The sequence below is a fragment of the Panthera leo genome, chromosome A2, assembly GCF_018350215.1.
Source record: "Panthera leo isolate Ple1 chromosome A2, P.leo_Ple1_pat1.1, whole genome shotgun sequence".
NCBI lineage: Eukaryota > Metazoa > Chordata > Mammalia > Carnivora > Felidae > Panthera > Panthera leo.
In genome coordinates, this window is record NC_056680.1 from 119,883,991 (window position 1) to 119,903,401 (window position 19,411).

Here is a 19,411-nt window from a genome sequence, read left to right on the forward strand (position 1 = left end):
GGGTCCCACTTGGCTCACAGTAATGCATGTACGTCTTCCACTCATTGATAGCAGCTCCGTCAGTCCCCCACCACAGTCCTCTCCTTTTGCCTTTAGCATGAAAATAATTTTAAGTCCCCAGACTCTAGGGGACACACATAAAGCTCTCAGAGGGGTTCTGTGAACCAATCCCCACCCCCCACCCCCGCCCCGCAAAGCTTAGGCTTTCCTTCACCAAAGAACATTCTTACAGTACTCAAAAACTCTCTAAAAAGAAATCTTTTAAGCGTCTTGCTCAATCCTCTATATCCCCCCCATATTTAACCCCCAAGGTGGGCGGTAAACTAAGGGTCACAAAAAAATGTCATACTCTTAGCATTCTCTGCACCTTCGGGCTATGAGCTATTGTGCTCAGTCTTTGGGGCCTTGTTTGAAGCTTGGTGACAAGAAAAGTCTCATTTAAAATCCTTAACATATATATATATATATATATATATATATATATATATATATATGTGTGTGTGTTTTTATGTTTTTTTTTTTTTTTTTGAGAGAGAGACAGAGAGACAGAGTGTGAGTGGGGGAGGGGTAGAGAGAGAGGGAGACAGAATCTGAAGTAGGCTCCAGGCTCTGAGCTGTCAGTGCAGAGCATGACGTGGGGCTTGAACTCACAGACTGCGAGATCATGACCTGAGCCGAAGGGACGCCCAATGGACTGAGCCACCCAGGCACCCCTGTAACATATATTTTTTAAATAAAGATGTATTATTCTGGCAATCAGGAAGAAAAAAAGTAGGTTCTGAAAATAAATATTTAGGCAGTTTACAATAGACTATCTAGCTGTAGGAAATGAACAGAAGTGCAGACTCACCTGATAGATTATTATCTATTGGCCAAGGCTATCAGACCATTCCATTTGTTCCAGAAAACCAAACGGAAAAATAATACAACACCTATCAACAGTGGATTTCTTAAATGACTCATGGTATTGCCACATAATAGATACCAAACATTAAAAGGAATATGTTTCTGTATTAACTTGGAAATGGTTCACAGTATGCCAACTTTGAAATAGTTCTCAATATTGAGTAATGAAAGAAAATACAGGTTATGACCCTATAACTATTGTTTAAAAGTCTACCCAGTGCGTCTGGCTCATGCAGCACGAAGGAGTAGGCTAACACCGTCATCCTCGACTCCTCCATTTTTCTTGCCCACTACCAGCAGAATAGCAGTGAAGCCTATTGGCTTTACACACCCATAAACACCTCAGAACTCAGCCTTTTCTGCCCTTGCCTGCCCCCCCACCAAGCTCCCAGAAGTCGATCCCAACACAGCAAACAGAGGGATCCTGTGAAAATACAAGTGAGATCTGGTCCCCACACTGCCTAGAACCTTCCAGTGCTTCCTCATATCACTCATAATAAAATCCAGCCTTCACAGTGGCACACGAGGCTTCCGTACATGACTTACCTGAATTCCTGTCAGTGCTCTGATCACCTCTCCGGCTACTAACGCCTACACTCAACTACATTTCAGACTCCAACACCCTGGGCACACTCCTGCCTTGGAGAGTCTTGGCAGTGGCTCTTCCTTCTGCCCCAATTATCCACCTGGTTCCCTCCCTTTCCACCTTCAGGTCGGTTGATCAAAGGGGTTGGGCACACACCACCATGCCTCACCTGGAATGGCCTGGAACTCATGGTGAGAAGGATTAGCAGGAACAGGGTCACCTTCTTCAAGTACTCAGTAGACAACCATCTTGAGCAGGGGTCTAGATGAACATTCCAAAGAGGCTGAGCTGCAAGAGACCTTTTAATAGGGAAAAGGTGAGAGCGGCCTTGCAGGAGAGGAATGAAATTTTTAGATTCAAGGTCCAGCTTGCCCAAATCTTGGACTTCTTGTAGGCCCCTGGTCCCATGAGAAATTGAGTCACGGCAAAGTCCCTCCCACTGCAGGAGAGAGAAGGAGCCCAGGGGCCATCAACCCGACAGTCCTGCTTTTCACTCCACTGGACGGAGTTTAACTTTTTAAACTTAAGTTTAACTTTAAACTTTTTATTTTGAAATAATTAAAAGTTAAGAAGAAAGTATAAAGAGTCCAAAGTATCATTCGCTCTTCTTCCCCAATGGTGACATCTTATAGAACTGTAGTACATTACCAAAACCAGGAAACTGACCAGTTAAAAGACTACAGACCCTATTCAGTTTCCACAAGTGTCTAAGCCTACATTCATAGTTACATATGCATGGATGTGAATGTTGTTGTATGCAATTTTACCCCATGTACAGATTTGGGTAACCACCACCACAATCAGGATACAATCTATTACCACAAACTTCTTCCCATGGTCTCTTTGTACCCATGCCCACCCCTACCCCACTCCCCATCCACGTCCCCTGCAAATATCTGTTCTCCAGATCTATAATTTTTGAGAATGTTATATAAATGGTATCAAATAGTATGTAACTTTTTTTGACATTGGCTGTTTTCACTCAGCACAACTTTCTGGAGATACATCTAAGTGGCTGCGTGTATCAAGAGTCAGTTCCATTTTGAGGTTCCTCAAAAAATTAAAAATGGAACCACCCTGTGACCCAGCAATTGCACTACTAGGTATTTATCCAAGGGATACAGGTGTGCTGTTTTGAAGGGGCACGTGCACCCCCATGTTTATAGCAACACTATCGACAATAGCCAAAGTATGGAAAGAGCCCAAATGCCCACTGATGGATGAATGGATAAAGAAGATGTGGTGTGTGTGTGTGTATATATATACAAATACACACACATGCACACACATATGTACATATACATATATGTGTGTATATATACGTATATACATATACATATATGTGTATATATACATATATACATATATGTGTATATATACACATATATATACATATACATATATATGTGTACATATATACATATATACACATATGTACATATACGTGTATACGTATACAGACACACATGTATGCGTATACGTGTATACGTATACAGACACACATGTATACGTATACGTGTATACGTATACATGTATACGTATACAGACACACATGTATACGTATACGTGTATACGTATACAGACACACATGTATACGTATACGTGTATACGTATACAGACACACATGTATACGTATACGTGTATACGTATAGACACACATGTATACGTATACATATGTATACGTATACATATACATATGTATATATATACATATATATCGCTAATACTCCCATCATTCATATATATACATATACATATATACGTATACATACGTATATATACATATATATGTATATATATGAATGATGGGAGTATTAGCGATCAAAAGGACTGAAATCTTGTCATCTGCAACAATGTGGATGGAACCAGAGTGTATTACACTAAGACAAATTAGTCAAAGACAAATATCATATGACTTCACTCATATGTGGAATTTAAGATACAAAACAGATGAACATAAGGGAAGCAAAAATAACAAAAACAGGGAGGGGGACAAAACGTAAGAGACTCTTATTTTTTTTCTTTTTCTAAATATAATCTATTGTCGGGGCGCCTGGTGGCTCAGTCGGTTAAGCGTCCGACTTCGGCTCAGGTCATGATCTCACGACTCGTGAGTTCGAGCCCCGCGTCGGGCTCTGTGCTGACAGCTCAGAGCCTGGAGCCTGTTTCAGATTCTGTGTCTCCCTCTCTCTCTCTGACCCTCCCCCGTTCATGCTCTGTCTCTCTCTGTCTCAAAAGTAAATAAACGTTAAAAAAAAAAAATAAAAAATAAAAAGTTTTAAATATAATCTATTGTCAAGATAGCTAGGCTACAGTGTATACAGTGTGCTTTTGGTTTCGGGAGTAGATTCCCAAAAAAGAGACTCTTAAATATGGAGGACAAACTGAGGGTTGCTGGAGGGGTTGTGGGTGGGGGGGGGATGGGCTAAATGCGCAAGGGGCATTAAGAAGGACCCTTGTTGGAATGAGCACTGGGTGTTATATGTAGGGGATGAACACTTGGATTCTACTCCTGAAATCATTATCGCACTACGTGCTTGGATGTGAATTTTAAAAAATAAAATTAAAAAAAAGAGTTGGTTCCATTTTTATTGCTGAGACGTATTCCATGGTATGGCATTCCCATGGTTTTACCATTCACCCAAATGAAGGACATCTGGATTGTTTCCAGTTTGGGGCTATTATGAACAAAGCCATATGAACACTCATGTGCAGGTTTGTGTATGAATGCATGTTTTCACTTCTCCGAGATAAATGCCCAGGAGTGCAACCGCCGGCTCATGTTTGCATGTTTAGCTTTTTAAGGAACCACAGAACTGTTTTCCAGAGAAGCTGAACCATTTTACATTCTATTACCGCCAAACGTTTTCTTGTGGCCTTTGTAAATCTCTCTCCCATCTCCCTCCCTATCCACCTCTACCTCTGTCCCCGTACAGTATGTTGCATTTCCTAGAGTTTTAGATAAATGAAATCATATATGGTATGTATACTTTTTGGTCTGGCTTCTTTCCCTCAGCATCGTTATTCTCAGATTCATCCAAGTTGTAGCATGCCTATAGGTCAATTCATTCTATTGTTAAGCAGTAGTCTATAGTAAGGATAGGCCACAGGCTGTTTATACATTTACCTATTGATGGACAGTTAGGTTCGTTCTTTCTTTCTTTCTTTCTTTCTTTCTTTCTTTCTTTCTGGACAGTTGGGTTCGTTCTTTCTTTCTTTCTTTCTTTCTTCCTTTTTCGTTCTTTCTTTCTTTCTTTCTTTCCCTTTCTTTCTTTCTTTTGGCTGTTACCAATAAAGCTGTTATAAACATGCAAAAAAAAAAAGAAAAAAAAGTGATTCCATTTCTCCACATTCTGACCAGCATTTGGTGTTACCATTATTTTCTATGTTAGGCATTCTGGCAAGCGCCTGTTGGTATCTCATTGTGGTTCTAATTTGCATTTCGCTCATGGTTAATGATGCTGAACATCTTTTCGTGTGCTCATCTGTCATCTGTAACTCCAGTTGAGTGAAACATCCATTCACATCTCTTGCTCATTTTATAATTGTATTTGTTTACTGGTGAATTTTGAGAGTCTCTTATATATGGTAGGTGTAAAACCTTTGTCAGGTATGTGGTTTGCAAATATTTTCCCCTAGTCTATAGTTTGTCTTCAGCTCCTCTTAACAGGATCTTTTCCAGAACAAAAGGGTTTTTTGGGTTTTTTTTAGTTCTGATGAAGTCCAATTTAGCAATTTTTTATTTGATAGATCATGCTTTAAGCCATGTCTGAGAATCCTTCACCTACCCCTATATCACAGAGGTTCTATCTTTCATTCTAAAAGTTGTATCGTTTTACATTTAAAATCTGTGATCCATTTTGAATTAATTATAGTGCCATGGTTAAGGAAAAGTTTACTTTGTTCCTTTGCACAAAGGAACTCTCCAGAATAAGGGTAAAAGGAGGTCCCAGGTGGATAGCCGTGTGCAAGTCACGGAGGATAAACAGCCCAGACTGGAACTGTGTGATGAAAGAGACAGCCACACTGGGGACTGCCACCACCCAGCCCTCTGCTGCAGCACCTTGTGCAACAAGAAAGGGGGAGGCTCAAATCTAGGAAATGCAGAATCCGACTCAAGGCATTCCCAGGAAGAAGCTAAGCAGCAGGCCAGAGAGAGAGAGAGAGCAGTCCATAAGGAAGGAGAAGGAAGTGTCTGGGAGTAATACTTGGGGGAAAACTAAAATGGAGCACATATATATTGGTTTGACTGAACTTGTAGAAAAGTGTACCGAGAAGCTATTGGAAGGTGTAAGAAAGAACTTGAAAGAGGACCAGTTGAAAGAGGGGAAGAGGGTCATTATTAACTTCAGGAAAAGAAAAAAAGAAAGCAAATATAGTGATCTGTACACTATAATGCTCAGTCTGAACAATATTTATACAGGCACAATAATATAAACATGGAGCAGTCAACTGAACAAAGGCTGTAATATGACTCTAGTGGGAAAACTGGAGGGGGAAGCAGAAGGCAAGGTATAGGAGAACCAAATCCTCAAAGACCAGAGTAGGTAATTAAAGGAGAACGTCTAATATTGATAAATCAAAGGCAAGTCTAATACACATTTTTAACCTGCGTGTGCATACATTGCTTTCATAAAATAAAAACTAATTTTTGAAAACAAGTAGTGCCATGTTGTCTAACACAGCAGAGACGTGATGCTCTCGTTCTTTCCTTCCTTTGGGCGCAATTCGCTGATGCAGGTTATGTATTAAGATTCCAGGAACTAATGGGGCAGCACATGTGAAACCTATTCCTTGGCTTGCGCCCTAGCCACAGTCTGCTAGTGACCTTACTTCCAAGGATTTTGTCTTATGATTTGTTAATCCTTTTCTGGTAACATTGCTTCCAAGCTCAACTGAGTACACTTCCTCCTTAACTACAGGTAATGCAATTTCAGTGCAGACTGGATAAAGAGCATTCTTGAATCGCATGCAAAAAAACTTCTGCTTGATTTGATTTCATCATTAAGTTGTTCCTGAAGAAAAGTCAGATTCATAGCAAATTGTTGTGTATTAAATACTCTCCAGTAAATTTTAACTTTATGTTCTTGCAGGGAAAAAACTGACCCCAACCAACAACAATGACAGTGCTCTCTTACGACTCTCTATCATTATTTTCAAAAAGCCCTTGGAAGTGATTGACTTGTACAGTTTGTTCGCATAATTTTCCCACACAGCCAATGAAAGAAATTAGTCAAGGAGAAACTAACATTTACTGAGTGCCTATTATGTGTCAGGCACTGTGCTAGGGACTTTGACAAATGTATTGTCTACTTTAATCTTGGCGACCTCCCAGAGAAGTGGTATTATCCCCAGTTTACATTTAAGGAAACCAGAGCCTAAAGATATTAAGTAATTTTCCCAAAGCCACACAGTTGTAATTCAAACCAACCATCAAGTCTTTTCACAAGAAATGTATGTAATTACAATTCCCAGCATTAATTTGAGCTTTGAGTGCTCTGTGATTCCATAGGGTTTTAATATTTAAACAGCCACATATGATTTAGCATTGTTCCAAGTAGGAAACTGAGAAGACACTGACCTCATCAGAATTTTTAAAGTATGACGATCTCTTTTGATATAACGGTTGTGAAACCAACAAATGTTTATTGATCTAATGATTAATTAAAAGGCAATATGAGATTCAAATAGCTACATGAGAAGAACACTGTATTAGGGACAGAGTAACTAAAACTAAATCTAAATAACTCCACCTCTTAAAAGTCTTGTGACCTTGAGCAAATTGCTTCAGCTTTCTATGATAAAACTGTCAGACTTACAGTAGCTATCTCTCTCAGGGTTCTTCTACCATTAAAAAAAGTGAAAAGAATACGATTCACTTTTGGATAAGCCCACAGTAAAGTGAAAAGCACATAGTAAGAATTTTAAATTTGGCATTGTTATAAAAGGTTTATAGCTGCAGCTGAAGCAATTTCTCCCACTATGTAAATGAAATTACATCAAATAGATAAACCTAAATGTTCATTAAGAACGTACAGGGTGGGGCGCCTGAGTGGCTCAGTTGGTTGAGCGTCCAACTTCGGCTCAAGTCACGATCTTGCAGTCTGTGAGCTCGAGCCCCGCTTCAGGTTCTGTGCTGACAGCTCAGAGCCTGGAGCCTGCTTCTGATTCTGTGTCTCCCTCTCTCTCTCTGCCCCTCCCCTGCTCATGCTCCGTCAAAAATAAATAAACATTAAAAAAAAAAAAAATGTAGAGTGTGAGGGGCACCCAGGTGGCCCAGTGGGTTAAGCATCTGACTTGGGCTCAGGTCATGATCTCATCGTTTGTGAGTTTGAGCCCCACGCAGGGCTCCCGTGCTGGTGGCCTGGAGCCTGCTTCAGATTCTCTGTCTCCCTCTCCCTCTGCCCCTCCTCTGCTCTGTCTCTCTCTCTCTCAAAAATAAACATTAATTTTTTTTTTTTAAAAAAAGAATGTACAGTGGGAGATTTACCTGTGGTTACACACGAGCAGAGTTGAACACCAAAACTTTGGTGACCTCCCCTGACAGACTAACACTGATAAAAGCAGCTATTTCTTGGAGTTTTCTAACTATGTAAGTTTGACATTGGCCTTGATGCAGGTAGGGAAACCAAAGGATTCACTTCCTGCATTATATTACCCTCCCATTAGATATCCGCCTTCTACCTCTACACACGTGACGTAGCAAAAGGACACACTGACAAACACAAAAGAGAAAATATAACCTGGCAAACGGAGCATAACCAAACGCACCCCTTGAAACGAGAAATTAACAACTGCAGATAGGAGGCCGCCTTTTAAACGAGCTGGTTTACCCCAGCTCTGACCCGGAACCAGGTGGCCAGCCAGAGAACATTACCTTGGATGGGAACACGTGACTTTTCATTTCCATCGACGATGTCCTAACAAACAATAAAGTTGAATTACCTTTGTTTCCGGAGTCAGGACGTGCCGTGGAGACTGGTTTCGAGATGCCGTGTCCTCTGGATCACTCATTTATTCGCTAAATACAATATTGAATAAAATCTCAGCAGCCGTCCTCTGCTATTACGTTATTCCGCCCCCTCCACGTCTCCCCGCCTAATGTATCTCCTTCGTAGGGCTGAGACAGGATAGTATTCCTTCCAGTTTCGTAACAACAAACACAAAAACCTATCAGATAATTTAGTCCACTTACTGTACCCGCATCTCAGAATTAAAATCTGGCTATTATTACATGTAATGACAGACTGAAATTTTAGGTCATTGCCATTTTCATCACATTTCTTTTTATAAGCCAGTCATATTATAACAAAGCATTTATACTTATGCATCGGATGGTCATTTATTCAAGAATATTGAAGAACTGTTATCTCCAGGTAGCATGCCATGTCCTAAGGATTCATTAATGACATGTCTTAGCACTCACGGAGAGCCACACCCCAGAGTGATTAGTTAGGTCCCTGGACTCTCAAGTCAATTTCCCTGGGGTCAAATGCTAGCTCTTATACCAACCAGCTGGGTGACCTTGGACAAGTAACCTAAGTTCTTGGTGTCTCAGTTACCTTAATAATAACATAACAGTGCCCATTTCACAGGGCTTTTAGGATTAAATAAGTTAATATTTATAAAGCAGAACTGTACCTCATACATAGGAAGTGTTATGATCATTATATAAAACATCATTCAATAAAATGGAATTCACTTTCTAGTGAGGCAGTCAATAAACAAATAAACAAGAAAATTATAGCTAATCGTGGGACAAACACCAAACAAACAATTTACACTCTTAATTAAAACACACCCATTCCTGTCACTGGCAGGCTAGGTTATTTGGATGAACTCCCCTGATGAAAACAATTGGGAATCAATACAATTTCAGTTTCTGAGAGCCTCCTGGAACCAATGGAGGGATTATAAAGCATCGGGCTCACCGGAAGAAGAGGGATCCTTCCTGGTTCACCCAAAGAGCCACACCCTCAGGCCCCGGACTGCTTAGAAGTAAGTTGTACCCCACCCTCCTTCCCACCCTCCACAGGTCTGCAAGGACAATTAAGTTGCTTTAGAACAGAAATGGTCTGGAGTTTAGGAGAATAATGAGTGGATTTGTTCCCGGAGGGTGTGGCCATGGGCTGGTGCTCACATACATCTCGTTTTCATTGTCCCACACTCCTCAAGCCATGAATGTAGTGTATATAAAGTGATCATGTGTGGTAGTGCCCCTGAACTCTTGAAAATCCTTTCTAGAGTAAGTTAACTTTGCTATAGGCCTTAAATCTTCATACAGTTGGTTTTTTTGTTTGTTTGTTTTTAAGGAAAAGGAGTAAAATACAATGACATCCAAGAATATGAAGAAACACATCGGCAAGTAGGGGCAGGAAGTTAGGAAGAGTCAGCTGGTCTTGCTTGAACTTCAGAGAGGCTGCACTGTACAAATCAGCCTTGCTCAGGTCAAGTGTAAAACCAAAATGATTAGTAGTATTTTGTCACTTGCAATTTGTGTACTTGTATACACACATTCATGTTAACCTGATGTGGGTTCGGGATGTGATGCTATAAAAAGCGGATCCCAGATTCAGGCATGGGTGTAATGCTCAGTCATGAAGTTTATAAACTAAATCCAGCAACACGATGTGAAAACACAGAAAGGAGAAAAGGAATATCAAACGACCCATACGTTGATGACAAGAAAGGAAAAGGCCACTGGAGATCAGCGTCTAATTTGCAAACAATGGAAGCATCTATAAAAGAGAGGAATAAAGGAAGGGAGGAGAGGAAGGAATGGAAAAGACGAAAAGAGTAAATGTAAAAATAGGTGCAAAAAAAAAAATAGAAAGACTAACCCTCCAACATTATAGGTATCCCTGGGTGAAAAGAATATAAATGATCTTTATTTTCTTCATTTTGATTAGCTGTGCTCCTTAAATTCTCCCATCATGTGTTTTCTATTGCCCAGTTCCCACTATAAATGCTTTAAAAGAAAATAATCTATTTCCCAGTCTCCAAAGAAACGCCAGGTTTAACCTTGAAAGTTCTTATTTTAATTTCTAGTATGCAAATCTTGCCCTCTAGGAATTGATTCTCTTTTGCCTTTGAGTGTTATCATTTACTGCACTTAAAAGTGCACCTAAGAGGCCAGTGAATTAGGAAGGAAGGAAGGAAGGAAGGAAGGGAGGGAGGAAGGGAGGGAGGGAGGAAGGGAGGGAGGAAGGGAGGGAGGGAGGGAGGAAGGGAGGAGGGGAGGGAGGGGTAGGGAGGGAGGGAGGGGTAGGGAGGGAGGGAGGAAAGAGGGAAGGAAAGAAATGTCCTAATTCAAACTATCTACACATTTAAAAAAAATAAAATATGACAAGAAAAAATATTATTAAGAAATGTAAGCACTGCCCAATCTAAGCATATTTAAATTCTGTAACATTAAAAGCCACCTGCTATTCACTGGATAAATCAACTTTTCAATGTAGGTGGCTTACTTCTATAAACTTTCCCATCACTTAAACATTTCACTAAATCCTCCTTCAGTGAAGAACTTTTCAGATTGGTCAGAAAAAAATGTGGCCATACTACTTTTTTTCCCTTTTGAACAATACATTTTTCTATAACTCTAATAGATTGTATCAAAGGGAAACACTTTTGGCTGCTAGTAACAGGAAACTGTATTTAAATCTGTGATGAAATCATAGGAATATATATTATCTCACTCAACTAGTAGTCTGGAGGCAGATGGTTCCAGGGTTCTTTCAGGGGCTCATCAATATCATCAAGACCCAGACACTTTTCACACTCCCATGCCATCATCCTTAGCATGTTGGTTTGTATTCCCATGCCTGTTGACTCACTGTTACAATATGGCTGCTGCAACACCAGACATCATATCCTCATGCTGTGCTTAAATGTAAAAATCAAGGGTATAGCAAAAGATTTTCTTCTCTCAGAAAGCTCTGTCCTTTATCCAGGGAGGAAACATTCCCAGACATCTTCCTTATGGCCCCATAAGTCAGAACTGGATGGGTACTCCTAATTACCAGAGGCTGTGAAAGTATCTATGGTTTAAGCCTTCCTCCTTGATCCAGTGTCTTCACCTGTGATGGAATGGCACTATGAGGACTTGTCCTGTCCTCGCCTCCCAGGGGGTGGCCTGTCTTTGTTCCAGTCCTGGTGCGCTAATTCAAAGTTTACTCTCTAAAACTAATCGCAACGAATAAGTGAAATTACACCACTTTCAAATACACAGTTGTGCATATCATTTAAACATCCACGAATGCTAAATTAAGAAATTAATGATATAAAATATTCATTTTATATTTCATGCATTAAAATACTCTATAAAAAATTCTTTCCACTAATTCTACATTTTAAGCTGAGACAGGCATCATGTCTTTCACTATTTTTAGGCTTCAGAAAGTCCTAGGCGCGCCTGGGTGGCTCAGTCGGTTAAGCATCCGACTTCAGCTCAGGTCATGATCTCACAGTCTGTGAGTTCGAGCCCCGTGTCAGGCTCTGTGCTGACAGCTCAGAGCCTGGAGCCTGCTTCCGATTCTGTGTCTCCCTCTCTGTCTTTCTCTGTGTCAAAAATAAACATTAAAAAAAAAAAAGTCCTAGAACAATGATGCTCAGATGTCAGTTGCTCTATGCCCACTCCTTCCGTAGAGTTATTCATGACATCAAGGAACATCAAAATAGTTCTTTGAAAAAGAAGAGCATCCTGCAAGATGAAGCAGGTTGGAATTCTGCTTTCATTAGTGAAAATGGCCTATGGCAACTCCTTTCTACCCAATCAATAAAAAGCACGCATATGTTCCCAGGAGCACAAGCCTGAACCTGGCCGAAATCCACTGGTTCACATCCTCTAGTGGCTCAGGGTTGCCCTGGTACTCCCCAGGTGGAATGCCTGTCCACTGGACCTCCAAACTTAAGGGAAGGAAATTCGCATCTTCACTAAGTCCCTTAAGGGCCCAAGACTGGCAGGCTGTGGTCTCACGTGCTAGTTAAGACCCTGGGAACTGGAGTCACACCTCCTGGGTTCAAATCCGGCTTTGCAACTTACCAGGCATGCAACTTTGAGCAACCATTTACCTTTCAGTGCTAGGGTCTCCTCGCCTGTCAAATGAGGAAACAACAGCACCTACATACTTGGGTTCCTGTAAGGAGTAAATGAGTTACCCCCAGAGAGCGCTGGAAACCGCGCCTGGCAGGCACACAGAGAACTTGTTAATATTACGCCTTTCAACTAAGGGTGCCTGCAACTCTGCAACATTTTGCCTGGATATGAAACAGTTCCTGTGAATTACAAAACTGGACCCCTGGGAATTGAGTGGCCATGGCTGGGGACCCGGAGAGAAAGAGAAAAAAGAAATCAGGGCAGGGGAGAGGAAAAGCTGCGGCAACATTTACCCCGCGGATCCCACCTACAGCCTCGGTCTCCTCTACTGTTTCTTCTTCTTCCAGAAGGAGTCCGGCCGGCGTGCGGCGCAGCTCAGCCTTTCTCCAATCAGACACCCCAAGGCCGGCGCCACGTACGTGACCTGATCCAATCTCCTGCCCTGGAGGGCGGGAACGCAAAGTTCCTACCTGCACCTGCGGCAGCTGTGGCCGCCTCCTGGGTTGGTGTTCCCCCCCGCCCCTTTCCCGAGGGTTCTGGTTTCTCGAATACTTGGCGAATGACCAGCAGGTGGGCAGACAGATGTCTTTCCCGTGCAAAGGACCGACGTGTAGGAAGGTTCAGTACACCAGAGTGAGCAGCCGAGGTCCCATCTCCCGCGGCTGCCGGGGAGTCGCTAGCAGGGAAGAGGGAGGCGCGCGAGAATGAAAGGCTACTAACCGGGAGAGCCTATCTGGGTATTCACCTGGGGCAGTGAGCCTGGCACCTGTTCCGCCGCGGGGCCCTCACGCCGGAGCCAAGCGCGCTGCGAGCCCAGAACTGCCGCCACCGCTGCGCCGAACAGAAGTTGGAAGCGCCAGGGGAGACGAGCAGCAGCAATCGGCTTAGCTGGACTGAAGACATTTCGGCAGGCACACCTTCCAGAAAAAAAGCCCGACCTCCCCAGGTTGTCCCAAGCGCACCTCCTCCGTTCTCTTGGAGGTGTGGTCGGCTCAGAGTCTTGGGATCTTCAGAAGCCCGAACAGGTGAGCAATCAGGGTGGTTTTGCATCCGCCAAGACAGAGCTCATTCCAAGGTGTCAACCTGGGGTGCTACCCCGGCTCCGGAGAGGTTTCGAGCCACAGGCGCTCTGCGTAACTTTGCGTAATTTGCAGTGTTTTCCTTGCGCAATTAGTGCTGAGCCTTTCCGCGCACACGTCGGTTGTGGAAAAGAGAATGTAGGGTAGAAGACAGAAGGCAGCCATCGGCACACCCCACCACCTATGAATAACTTGGGGTGCTTCGCTGATCCGTAAAATACAGGGAGCAGGAGGTTTGCAGACCCAACTGCAAACCGTGCCCTGGGGAGACGGTGCCTTTTTAGGGGAAGAACCTTTGGCGGTTTCATCTTCTATTGTTTTGAAGTCGTGGCCCGAGTGTGCCCTCGGGGCATCCTGGGGAGGAGCCGGGGCCCGGGTCTCTGCTGCGGAGGCCGCTGCGCCGCCTCGCGTAGGCGCTCAAACTTTCCCGGCGGTTCCGAGAGCAGAACTTTTCCAACAACAAACACCGCTCAAGTTTTGCTCCCCGGCGCGCCGGCAACTCCCGCGAGCACCAGGCGCGTGGGCTGGGACGGAGCCCAGAGGAAACCTGGAAATGCTCCCGGGCGCAAGCGAACCCTGCGCGTTCGTACAGTTAGTGCCGAGCGCGGAAGGCGCGCACAGGTGTCTCGCTCCCCATATTAGCACCTTAAGTGCTAATAAACAGTCTTTTCGGGCCGCAGTGCGCTGCTTTAAAAGCTGGGGAGAAGCAGATGGGTTTGGAGTTCCTGATTGCGCGCAGCAGGTTTCTCTCCTTTGGAGGAAGGAATTGCGCAAAAAAGAACAGACGCCTTTAATTTGTAACTAAAAATTTGAAGAGTTGCGCTGCCTGGTACAAAGTCGGTGCATATGTTGATACAGAACTAAAAAGAAGAGGACATTTGCCGCTTGGCCTCATCTCAACCATCGGCTGGGGTGGCTTCGAAGAGACGTAAGATTGGTGTCCGGGGAATAAAAGGAAGCGTGGGACCGCGGTTTTCAAGGGAAATTAAGTCTAGACCAGTTTCTCTGAAAGCGGCAAGGCAGAAGTTCTGTCAAAAGCAGAATTTAAAAGAAACAACACATCCTGAGCTTTTCCCTCGCTCTTATCGGCATGTAAATTCCCCCCCTCCCTCCAAAAAATCACATCGAAGAGGATTCTGGGACAGAAGTCTATGGAAAAACACCTTTAAGGGAAATTTCGGAACTGTTGACAGGAGTCTAATATTCAGTGCTCACCCATAGCACACCTCCTTCCGAGCGCCCTCCGCTCAGGTGCTCATCCAAGAGGAGGCCCCGCGGGGCCGAGCTGGGTCACTTTGGGGCGTCCCTCTACAATCAGGGTAACAGGCCAGGCCAGCTTCCTCTCGGGCCGGCTTAATCCGCATGCCCGGGAACCTCCCCCGGCGGCCCCCGCGCAGACCACCGCACCGGCCCTGGAGGCCAGGCGAGGGTTGAGGCGGGGAGTGCCAAGGTGTCTGGAGACCAGATGGTGGCGCCCTGGAGGCCACCACTCCTCCGCCCGCGCCCCCGGGGACGCGGCGGTGCCCTCGGAGGGCCGCGTAGCTCCCGGCCTGCGGGTGCTCGGACCCGGGCCGATCCGGTGACGGGCGGAGCGAGGGGAGGAAGTAGGGTTGGGGGCACGTGACTTGGACAAACCCATAACCACGTTCTGTTTGCTTCCCGGGTACAGGCCGCCGCCTAGGCTCCCACCCCGTAGCCTGCTTTCCTGCCGCGGACCGCCGGCCCCACCGGGAAAGAGGGCCCTTCCCCACCTGCCGCGCCCCGCGCCGCCCGGCCATGGCCGACAGCGGCGGCACGGGCAGCTCTGGGTCCTGGTGGAAATCGCTAACCAACAGCAGAAAGAAAAGCAAGGAAGCCGCGGCAGGGGCGCAGCCTCCCGCCCAGCCTGCCCCCGGGGAGCCCGCGCCGCCCGCGCCACCCAGCGCCGACTGGACTGGCAGCTCCCGGGAGAATCAGCACCCCAATCTCCTTGGGGGCGCCGGCGAGCCCCACAAGCCGGACAAGTTGTGCGGGGAGAAGTCAGGCAGCAGCCGCCGCAATTTGAAGATCTCGCGCTCTGGCCGCTTTAAGGAGAAGAGGAAAGTGCGCGCCACTCTGCTCCCCGAAGGAGTCCGGTCCCCTGAGGAGGCGGGCTTCCCTGGTGACCCCCGCGACGACAAGCAATAGCCACAGCGCTGCGGGACTGTCTTTCTCCCCATCACTCCTCCCTACCCTAGCCCGAGAATTGCGGCCCGCCCCAGTACCTGGTTCTAATCCCACCAACTTCTGAGTATTCACACAAGGCCTCCACGATTTTAATTTCCTGGAAATTGAAGTGTCGGTTAAGTTTTCAATATTTCATGGCTCGAGGAGGCACTGAATATGTATTTGTGGTAAGCGAAGATACCTGCCACAGAGGAAGTTGGCATAATCCTTTTTTTCCCCCAAGAGTGGCCCCTTGTGCCACCTGGGGAGTGAGAAGGGTACTTCTCTGAGTGGGTCACTCAACTGAAACTGCACAGCCCCTCCAACGAGGAAGCAGTGCTCCGATTCAGGACTCGCTGTTGGAGAGCAAATCACACTGCTGTTTTTAACGCCAGAGAAATGCACTTTAGAAGTACTTGTGTAGACTCGTACCTAAGGGAAGGGCTGAGAGGGAGCAGGAAGCATTCTTAGGTAGAAGCATTAGAAGTAAGGCAAGATTGCTTTTAATGTTGAACTACAAAACTGTACTGCCTGTTTTAGTGTGGACCATTAAACCTGCTGCACCCTAAGCCTTAAGGTGACATTTGTGTTTTTTCCATTGCAAGACTGAAGTCTGTCATACTTAAAAGCAGGCATACGAAATCCAAAGTGACAGAGTTAATCATTTGCCACACAGTATAACAGCTACTCCTGGAAAGCTAGGGGAGGGGCACGTTTCTCAGAACTAGCAACACCCCGACTGGCACCAGTTAGCCGGATGTCTCTATTTACTAATTAAATTTGAGGAAGGGAAGGGGAAGTACTAAATAATTCTTCCTAAATTCTCTTTGTTACTTCGGTACATCTTCAGACAGTAGAGTAACTCACAATGCTAGTAGTAATTCTTTTTTGTATTGTTAACCATACTAACAATTCTCTGAAAATCCTTAAACAAATGGACTGGACCCTTAGTTTGTGCAAAGCCGTCTTCTTTTCCCACCCGTTTGCTGCAAAAGCTTACTTTAGTCTGATTTATGCATTTATCTAGTTTCAAAGCCTTTAGATGTACCAATCTGAAGATTCTGAACAAAAATCCACCTGTTTGCTTTTGTTATGAACTTCAAGAAAAGGAGTAAATGAATACCGCTTGCTTTCAGCAAATTACAAGGAGTTATTGTAGTGGTTAAGGTCCACTGGGCTCTTTCCACCAGAATTCAGTTCATTTATAAACATCCAGAAATACATAGGGAAATTGTAGTGGTCAAAGTGTGTGTGTGTGTGTGTGTGTGTGTGTGTGTGTGTGTGTAGTTTAGATAATTACAAGCAAGAACTTGATTGGAGCTTCTAAATGTGTTCTATAGAAAGAGGCAGATTTTTGTTTCTCTCAAATTAGTAATTTATAAAATACCAAAACATGTTCATTGGCTAAAGAGATTGAGCAATGAAACTTGATGAAGATGGCTAACCTCATGAATCAAGCTTGTGTACCAGCACAATAATAGAGTTTACCACTTGATATATGAGTTTCCACATACCAAAGATTACTCCAAAGGAAATTTTTTACATGAGGATTATGAACGCCTTACATTAAAAGAGAGAATTTTTGAGCTTTTTTTTTTTTTTTTTTTTTAATCTTGAAAAGACTTTTTTGCTGTGTATTTAGAACTGGGAAGAGGTAACCAAAGAGTCATCAGGGTGAGCCTCCTGGATGAGGAAGACTTCAAATCTGTTTTAAGTGGGCCTCCCCTCTCTGATGCAAAAGAGGGAGAGGAGAGCATGCTGGCGAGATTCATGGTAAGAAGGGACACGTGGGCTTGGCAGATCACTGGGAGTAAAGCAAGTAGAAACTGTCAAATAAAGCTTTGGAACACCCTCATAAAGCATTTTGATTTCACTTTGTAGAAAGTAGTCAAAATTAGAATGAGCATCCCAAATAGTTTTCCCCTCCCAGGAGGACCAATAGATTAGGACTATACCCATTCACAAAATTAAGCCTGCAATTGCATAATTTAAAAATTTTACACTCATTCTTTCATCCGTAGTTTTATTGTTTTAAAAAACATTTTTTCTTCTTAAGAACTTTTGCGTTCGCAAAACATTGGCATCTTCCCAGGTTCTGCATCTAGCTTGGGATCCCATCCAAGTCTAGAATTGCTGCAGATAATCAATAGCAGACCTATAGCATGGATCTTATCAGCATGGTATCTTTACCTCGCTGTTCTGGAAGAATCGAAAACCATGCTAATGGCAGTTATGACAGCGAATGCAATTCACAATCTATGGTTGCGGTTTGTAATTACAGAGTTTTCAAGCAGTCCTAATTATGCAGTGGGAGGAATGCACTGATTTAATCCCAACTCAGTGAAATCAGAAACCAGGCAAAATTGGTGGGATAAAAAGATCATGGGTAAGATGAGATAATTTGACAAAGTGTCTTACTGGGATTTATACGCTTTACAGATGATTAATTACATTCTCATATATACAGACAAATTTTTTTTTAAACCTCATGATTATAGTAAATCAAGGGAAGGTGTTGAATTAAATTTGGAGTTAATTAGATTAGAGACTTTTGCTTTCTTTAAACCCCTTTACAAATGAAATTTCAACCACAAGTTTGGAAACCATTAAAAAAATGTTAATACCACGCTTCCAAATGATATGGGGGGAAAGGGACAAAAATCTAGTTGTGTGTTTGCTAAATTCTTTCACAACCATGATAGTTATATCATGGATATATGGAAAATCACAGGATGGTTTTCTCCTCTGCGACTCTCCTTGCAAAGTCAGTAGCCAAGCAGTGACTCATATCATCGGTCACCTGAACGTCCCTTTGTGTTCATGCTTTCATTGTTCAGCCCATTCTGACTTGCATCTCGAGAGCGGAGATTCTGTTTTGTATATGCAGTCAGGATTTTCTGCTTCAGTATGACACTGGGAAGTATTTATTGTGCTTTGAAACATAATGTGAACTCAGCAAGCCTGATTTTGCCACATCCTTAGAAAGAAACTGTAAACCCAATGAACAGTAGCATTGGCTAAAGCATTGTCAAAAATCACACTCCTGAGATATTCAGAAGAAAAATTTTGGTGCCTTCAAATAATAAATAAATAAAAATATACACAGAAATAATTTCAAAGAAAGTGAACCAGAAAGGAATAACTCAGAGTGGGATAATAATATCCAATGACCACCGGACCCTTTTATGAGGAAAAGAGAGCAAGATTTTTACTTCTCCCTGGCTGAGTAGTGTCAGCCAGACTAGAAACTAACACACAAAAAGCTGGCCTGATAGATCCAGTAAGGGAAACTGATCTTTTCAAAATCTATTTCAGGGGCACCTTGGTGGCTCAGTTGGTTAAGTGTTTGCCTTCAGTTCAGGTTGTGATCTCACGGTTTGTGAGTTCAAGCCCTGCATCGGGCTCGTGCTGACAGCTCAGAGCCTGGAGCCTGCTTTGGATTCTATGTGTCTCTCTCTCTACCCCTCCCCTGCTCATGCTCTGTCTCTCTCTCTCTCTCTCTCAAAAATAAATAAACATTTAAAAAATTGTTTTAAATCTATTTAAAAATAATAATAAAAG

The 19,411-nt window shown here is 43.6% G+C and overlaps 1 protein-coding gene and 1 long non-coding RNA gene across 3 annotated transcripts; one reads left to right on the forward strand and one right to left on the reverse strand.

The window, feature by feature from the left end:
- Nucleotides 1-4,768: 4,768 nt before the first annotated feature.
- Nucleotides 4,769-13,393, reverse strand: LOC122209397. Its single transcript, XR_006197580.1, has 3 exons — nucleotides 13,333-13,393; nucleotides 8,438-8,513; nucleotides 4,769-4,789 (listed from the first exon to the last, which is right to left on the reverse strand). It is a non-coding gene; the product is annotated as an uncharacterized LOC122209397 (long non-coding RNA).
- On the forward strand, nucleotides 12,960-16,414 carry PRR15 (proline rich 15). Of its 2 annotated transcripts, none has more exons than XM_042921165.1 (2): nucleotides 12,960-13,612; nucleotides 15,336-16,414. In XM_042921165.1, the coding sequence occupies exon 2, from the start codon at nucleotides 15,443-15,445 to the stop codon at nucleotides 15,830-15,832; it is 390 nt and encodes a 129-aa protein (XP_042777099.1). In that variant the 5' UTR covers nucleotides 12,960-13,612; nucleotides 15,336-15,442; the 3' UTR covers nucleotides 15,833-16,414. The 2 variants fall into 2 exon arrangements, with proteins under 2 accessions (XP_042777099.1, XP_042777107.1); XM_042921173.1 differs by lacking the exon at nucleotides 12,960-13,612 and adding an exon at nucleotides 13,971-14,594.
- Nucleotides 16,415-19,411: the final 2,997 nt, after the last annotated feature.